The sequence below is a fragment of the Melanostigma gelatinosum genome (genome assembly GCF_949748355.1).
Source record: "Melanostigma gelatinosum genome assembly, chromosome: 12".
Lineage (NCBI taxonomy): Eukaryota > Metazoa > Chordata > Actinopteri > Perciformes > Zoarcidae > Melanostigma > Melanostigma gelatinosum.
Genome location: NC_136645.1, coordinates 27,826,874 through 27,834,748, shown reverse-complemented (window position 1 = coordinate 27,834,748; position 7,875 = coordinate 27,826,874). Strand labels below are relative to the sequence as shown.

The following is a 7,875-nucleotide window of genomic DNA, read 5'->3' as shown; positions in this document are numbered from 1 at the left end:
AAATTTATCAGCAGATAAAAACTTAATATGTTGAAATATGTTGATGAGAATAAGCTCAACACATTTCATATTCATTTATTAAAGGAAACAAACAATGGACATCTTTTCGGGGAAGACTGCATGACTTTATTATTATCGCTCTAGAACATAGCTCAGAAAATGTCAAAAATGCCCTCCCTGAAAAACAGATTTGTTCACAGATTTAAAGTGATATCTAGTTATGTATACTGAATATGTCAATACAGATATTACATAAAACATTATAGCAGAACTGCTGCTTCAGGTCCATTGCCAGATTTTTCACTTTATGTTGTGTGGACCACACATGCTCACCATTTCCTCTGCTTACTCAACTAACACTGAATTGCTTAGAACACTGTATATACAATAATGTTGTGCATGCTTCTTCACATTGTGCTTCTAGGATTCCTCCATGAGATGGAGAACCATCAAGTTAGCTGTAGACTATAACATCAATCAGGAAGCTTTCTTTAGAGAGGTGTTAGCCATGGCTATTACTGTTATGCTGGAGCTGCATGGACGAGCAATTGGATAACTGGTTAATTGTTTAGACGGTAGCAAAACAGTTTGTAAAAAACCTTGACCAATCAAAGTCAATGCCTAACCTCAACCGTTGGAGGACAATGCCTAACCTCAACCGCTGGAGGACAATGTCTAACCTCAACCGCTGGAGGACAATGTCTAACCTCAACCGCTGGAGGACAATGCCTAACCTCAACCGCTGGAGGATAATGCCTAACCTCAACCGTTGGAGGACAATGCCTAACCTCAACCGCTGGAGGACAATGCCTAACCTCAACCGCTGGAGGACAATGCCTAACCTCAACCGTTGGATGACAATGCCTAACCTCAACCGCTGGAGGACAATGCCTAACCTCAACCGTTGGAGGACAATGCCTAACCTCAACCGTTGGATGACAATGCCTAACCTCAACCGCTGGAGGACAATGTCTAACCTCAACTGCTGGAGGACAATGCCTAACCTCAACTGCTGGAGGACAATGCCTAACCTCAACCGTTGGATGACAATGCCTAACCTCAACCGCTGGAGGACAATGCCTAACCTCAACCGTTGGAGGACAATGCCTAACCTCAACCGTTGGAGGACAATGCCTAACCTCAACCGTTGGATGACAATGCCTAACCTCAACCGTTGGAGGACAACGCCTAACCTCAACCGTTGGAGGACAACGCCTAACCTCAACCGTTGGAGGACAATGCCTAACCTCAACCGTTGGATGACAATGCCTAACCTCAACTGCTGGAGGACAATGCTTAACCTCAACCTCAAGCATTGGAGGACAATACCTAACCTCAACCATTGGAGGACCCTAACCCTAACCTCAATCAAAGTCTGCAGGAAGGATTGTACTGTTATTATTACTACCACTGTTTGTTGACACTAAATTAATTGTACTGAAGACACACCCTCTGTGGCCATCACGCCCAAATTAGCAATAAGTAGAAACTAACGCATTAAGTATTTACAAACTGGTTCCTGTTTAAGTTAGCTCCCATAGAAAGAGTCTTTTCTTCTCAATATCCCAGCATATCCAGCACAATATGCAGGTTTTTCTAGTATACTGTGAACAAGACTTCAGGCTGACAGAGCATGATTCCTCTGCACGGGATTATAAGTAGTACCAGAAGCTATGTAGATTTATTCTAACCATGTCCAACAATAACCAAATAGTTCATTCTTTAACTATGCAACAACAAAGGTTCATTAAGCATAACCAAGTTGGGTTGGGTCATGATGTCACTACTAACCTAAGGCCATGCAGATGTGTTACTTGTTATTGTGGCTCCATTAATAGTTCTGTTTGACTCAGAATTCAGAACTCAGAATGACAGTGGTGATTTGCAGCGTGGACAGTGTGGTTTAAAGCACTTTGATGGTGGCTGAGCTGGTTATGTAGGTTTCAGCCCATTAAAAACACCTCAATCTTAAAGTACATTTTAAACCAATAAAGATAGCAAGCAAGCCCAAAGCACTGCACATTCAAATATATTAACAATCTTAGCCAGTGCTTTTTAACTTCATATTTTGTACGAATCATTCGTGTTGGTCATGTGATGACAACGGAGCCATCTCCATGACAACAGAGACAAATAGAGAGAGAGACTGAACTTCATGTGATGTACTTGCAGCTGTCATGTTGGTTATTCATCCCTTCCCCACTGTGTAAAGGCCGTAACGCTACATTTACTGTGCATTTGTATTAAAGAAATGTCAAAATCGAATAGACAGTTTTACCATGAAAGGTACTGAGCACATTCATGCTCCCCAGACACTAACCCTTTCGTTTTTGGACACCTTCAACTTTGCTTTTTTGCAAACTCTACCCTTCGTCCAAAATGTCAACTTTGGCATAGGCTGTCTCATAATCTATCCGGTAGATATCCATGTAGAAAGTTGAGTACATTCATGCTCCTGATCGAATGAACCCCTTGATTTTAAGTCTTGCTTGTCCATAATTAGTAATTATTGCAACACAAAATCCATTTTATTAGAAGCCATTGCAATATTTAGCAGTATCTGTGCAGTAAGATTATTTGAATTAAAGTATGCCTTTGAATATACCTGGTCTCACTCCTAACTCGTCAAACACCAACAGTTGGTCAGCGCTCCTCAGAGTCTGATACTGACACACCGAGGCACCCTTTAGCATCCGTGTGAGACACACCGGGCTTTCAACTCCAATTTAAACCCATCTGCGTCATTATTCGACAGTCAGAGCAACTGAGGTATTATAAAGAGAGGGATGGCCCACACATGGCAGGCGGGAAGTGAAGGGGTCAAACAAACACAGGACTTTTGTCCAGGAGACCGCTGTTCGTGTTCCTTGCGTAACAAAAAGTAAACGTTAATATTTTGTCATGAGTGCATTAGTCACGTGAGTCATTAGTTACATGACTCGTTAATAACTCGCTAGTCTCTGCCAGTGTATGAATATCGGTGAACGGGTGTTACATGTAGAGTAAAAGCGCTTCTAGTGGTCGGAAGACTAGAAAGGTGCTATACAAACTCAAGTCCATGAACCAGTTAGTGACTTAATAGTGATGTGTTGTTATTTAGTTAATGTTGACGGAAACCACACTTTTTCTACACATAAACAGGTTGGTTGTGAGGATGAGCTGTTGAGTACGCCGGTTAATCCATTCAGCAGATGAGACCCATTGTTTATGCAGTGTGCTGGTTTAGCTGGTGTCGCTGAGAGTGGCCAGTATGGAGCTGGCCTGCGAGGCAAGTTTACTGCTGCTGTGGTCAGTCAGTAGACTGAGGCTTTCCTTCATGTTCACAGAGTTCAACTCCACCTTCATCACACCTGGAGAGCAGACAAGGATGGAAAGAAGAAGAGAGAGAAGTGTGAGATAGATTGCAACTACAGCCTATGATGGGACCACACCTGAAGCTCCATTTTAGGATCAGTCTAAGAGAAGACTAATCACAACCAGTCATACACTGTTTGTACCTAAACCTACAAAAGTAGCCATATATAACCCATAAAAAGCTATAACTCTTTTCCAGAAGGCCAAGAAGGATTGTGATGCTGCAGTTGAGGCAAGTTACGTGGTGAGTGAGTTAATCGCCAAAGCAGGAAAGCCGTTCACCGGAGGGCAGTTTCTGAAGGATTGCATGTTGCATGTCGCTGATATTCTGTGTCCAGAAAGAAGCGCTTATTCAGCAATATCTCTCTATCGGCGAACACAGTGGCAGAGGGGGTTAACGAGCTATCGAGTGACATTTATGACCAGTTACGCATAAAGCCAGAGGTTTCACTGCATACTCGGTGGCGCTTGATGAAAGCACAAAACAGATAATGCTCAGCTAGCCATTTTCATCAGGGGTGTTTATGACCAATTCGAAGTGACAGACGAATTGTTGAGTTTGTGTCCAATGCACGGTCGCACCACAGCCGAGGATATTTTCCAGAAGCTGTGCGACGCGATTGAGCGCGCTGGTTTACCGTGGAACAGACTGGTAGTCATTACCACTGATGGAGCCCCGTCAATGACGGGCAAAAAAACGGACTGGTAGCGCTGGTACAAAGAAAGTTAGAGGAGGAAAATGCAGATCCAGCTGTTGGGGTCTGACCATATGGCTTCAACATGTGCTGTGGGACAAAGAGTCAGGCCTTCCCTTTTGCAAGCAAAGGTTTCATCCTGATTGTGGTTTGATGAGCACCAAACCTCCTCTGAAGGAATTTCACATTAGGGTGTGAGTTTCCTCCCCCCCCCCCAAAAACTATGCGTTCCTGAAGTCACCTGAAAGCACCGCTGCAACCTCATTGGCCGAGAGCCAAGAGGCCCTAGGACCCCTGTAGTTCAGACACTGTTCTACAAAACTACCTGTAGCCCCCACCTCAATGCTTTTTCCCTTCGACCTCCGTCGAGCTAGGGAGCACACCAACGTTGCTTCTCTTTTTAACCAAAATCCTAGGTTTCACAGTTATATTCGCTGGCCGAATTCACCAAACTGTCTATTTTATCTTTGTTCGCATCCACGAAGCGAACCCTTTTAATCCTGCAGAAGTGAAGAAGGAAGACTTCTTCAGAAAGAGAGCGAGAGAGAGAGCTTCCACTCTCCACCCAGCGCCTCGTCTGCTCCGGCCATGAGGACGCGAAAGTCCCTTATCGAGACGACAGCGATTCTCTCCCACCGAGAGAAACACGGCTTCCGCAGCCGTGCTGCCCGAGCCCACTGAAGCTCAGAAGACTCCCCTCAATCACCACGATTGCATCGTACCGTAAGGCAAAATAGATTCTGGGCAGAGTTAGAGAGAGTTCATTTGTGTTTATTTTATCTTGTTTTGTGTGCTTAAAGTACTGTTCATTTTTATAACGAGGTATGCTTAATAATCGCCGACACTAACGATCGCTGAGATCGTTGGGATTGTGTAGAAGTAGCGCGTATTCTATGCTACTGTGATCTGTGTTGAGCGAGCCGCCTAGTGAGGTCGAAGCTGCTTCTCATCAGTTCAGGAGGTCAGAACCGCCGGCTGAGACAAAGAGTCGCTGTTCTCTCCCCTGGCTGAGAGAGCAATCTTCCGTACTCCCGCGCAGCGCAGAGGATTGTAATCGCTTGTTTTATTTCATTTTGTTTTGTTCCTTTCCCTTTTACTGACTCACACACACACATATAGCTTTGAGCTCATCTAGCTACGTGCTGAACAGCTACCGGCACGTGTAGACGCCGGGTCTCCTGTTGGCTATCCGCCATTTTGGGTCTCGCGCATGAGAGACGTCACCACGTCCCAACTACGTCACACGTCACTGAGCTGTTCCCTCGCTCCCCCCCCTTTGCTCATACACACACACACACACACACACCAACACACACTCCCCCCCCCCCTCTTTTCAATAGTCTGTTGATTTTAGATAGCGTGCTCATGAATGTATAGTTGTTGTTAGTTTAGATATTAGTTGACTAGATCATTAGTATTAGAACATAATAAACTGTTATATTTTAAAGAGCAGCTGTCTGTGGTTACTTTGTGCATGTGTATTGTGATAATAACTGTATATGTGGTCTGTGCTCGAACTTAAACCTTCACTGTCACTCTGAATGTGTAATAGTACTCAGACTACTGACATGAGTGAACACTAATTATGAGACTTAGTTTTATCGTTTGGTTATTGGTCCCTGTTCGCAGGGTGGTGCCCCGTTATTATTAATAATCATTAATAATTGTTACTGACATTAATAATTATATTAATGTCCAGGATTTAGTTTCTTAGAAGCTGATAACCCAAACATGCTCCTTTACGTTCCCAACACAGCAGTTGTTCTGCACTGCATTATACACCAACAGGCACTGTGCAGCAAATGCTTGAGATATGAATAGAACATGTCATGTCTGTTGTCCTGAAATGTATCAATGACATCAGGTCCAGGGGTTTACAGCACCGCCAGTTCAGGGCCTTTTTAGAAGAGATTGAGTCAGTTTATGGTGATGTACTTTACTTTACTGAGGTGCGCTGGCTCAGCGGGGGGAGTGTCCTGAAGAGCTCTTTTGAGTTAAGAGCAGAAGTGAAGAAATTCATGGAAGATGGCAGAATGGATGTTCCTGAACTTGATGATCCAAGATGGGTTCTGGACCTTGCATTGCTAGTGGACATACAGGAGCTGAACATCCTTAACCTGAAGCTCCAGGGCCCTGGTCAGCTGATCACAGCAGCTTATGAATATGTGAAAGCCTTCTCCACTAAACTGAAATTGTGGAAAAAAATTTCTGCAAAAAATCTCATCCATTTCACAACATGCAGATGTGTTGTGGATGAGGGCCCAGCATTCAGTGGTGGATATGCCTGTGCTGTTGAAAACCTACTGCAGGAGTTCAAGGCACGCCGTGACACTTTCCAGCTGTTTGCAGAGTGTCCCGAGTATGTTGCAAATGGAACTTATTGACTTGCAGTGCAACAGTGATCTGAAAGCTAAATTCAGAGAGGCTCAGGGAAAACCGGGCATGACTGGACAGTTTATGAGAGAATCACCTCCATCCTTCCCTGAGCCGACAAAAGTGTTCAGTCGGGTAATGTGCCTTTTCAGAAGCACATATCTGTGTGAGAAACATTTCTTGACTATGAACTTTAATAAATGCACGTACAGGTGCAGGCTTAGTGATGCCCATCTTGAAGCTGTAGTCATGGTTTCTACTGCGACCTCGATCAGGACAAATGTGGCTCAGCTGTGTGAGCAGAAGCGCTGCCAGGTGTCTGGCAAGAAATAGAATAAAGTACAAACGTATTCAGGGATTGCAATTGTTGGTTCATGTGCAATGTTTCAATAAGTTATATAAAATGGGGCAAAAGGAAAAAATATTTGCACTGATAAAAACTAATATAAAAATATAGAGAAACAGCTGGCTGCATTTATTTGTTAAGTATGGCGAAAATATGTTAGTATTGTAAAAAATAAAAATTTTCCAAAATATTGCGCTTTCTTATAGTACCTGAACGTTGAAGTGGCCCTCCTATGAGATGCCAATACCAGCAGTGGCCCCGAGCCAAACACAGTTTGAGACCTCTGTGCTAAAACATCTTGAATGTGGTGCAACAGAATGTTGTGAATATGTGCCGTAAAATCAAACACATACTGGAGTTAGCCAGGCTGCAGATGAGACCTAAAGCACTGAACTTGACTTCGACTGCCCCAACAGGATCCTCCAACATCTTCTTCAGCATGGGCAACAGCTCTGCCTCCCTAAACGGCTCCTTCACAGACTCTGTAGTCACACACAAAGAAACATATCGGTGAACACACAGGTAAATGTATTACTAAATGAAGATGTCATGTCATATACCTTAACGAGTGTGTCAACTACCTTGTGTCATGAAACCTAACTGGTGTAGATCGAAGTGTTTCTGGTGTAGCACATTGATTTCATCTGGCTGCACCCGATGAGCATGTGGACATTGTATGGGAGGGTCTGCCCCCGGCCTCAGCTCAACTTATTCATAGAGCACCTTTCATACAGTCATGCAGCCCAAGGTGCTTCACAGCGGAAGATTAAAATAGCACAGACAACTAAATAAATAAATCAATAACAGAATTTTGTCGACTAAGGATTTAAACAATAAAATCACTAAAATAGGCTCAAGAGATAGAAATAGTACCAAAACCAATGACTAAGACTTTAAAACTAAGGCATTACATGATGTCCTTCAGTAAAAGCCAGGTTAAAAGATCAGTCTTAAGGTTTATTTTAAACGTGTCCAGAGACGAGTCCCTCAGATCCTTCAAACGGCTCCAGACCAGACACACAGGACCACCTGAGGGCCAGCTGCAGAGGATCTGAGGGACCTGCTCTGACAAACATGTCTGAGAGATAGGCTGGTGCCAGACCATTC

The 7,875-nt window shown here is 43.8% G+C and overlaps 1 protein-coding gene across 2 annotated transcripts in view; it reads right to left on the bottom strand.

The window, feature by feature from the left end:
- Positions 1 to 155: 155 nt before the first annotated feature.
- Positions 156 to 7,875, bottom strand: part of LOC306785284 (rap1 GTPase-GDP dissociation stimulator 1) — a 38,132-nt gene continuing 30,412 nt past the window's right edge. For both annotated transcript variants that reach the window (XM_079279600.1, XM_079279601.1), the window contains 2 exons: positions 7,122 to 7,250; positions 156 to 3,350 (listed from right to left, as the gene is read on the bottom strand). In XM_079279600.1, the coding sequence (XP_079135726.1) occupies positions 3,223 to 3,350; positions 7,122 to 7,250 (257 nt within the window). In that variant the 3' untranslated portion in view covers positions 156 to 3,222. The remainder of the gene's footprint in view (positions 3,351 to 7,121; positions 7,251 to 7,875) is intronic.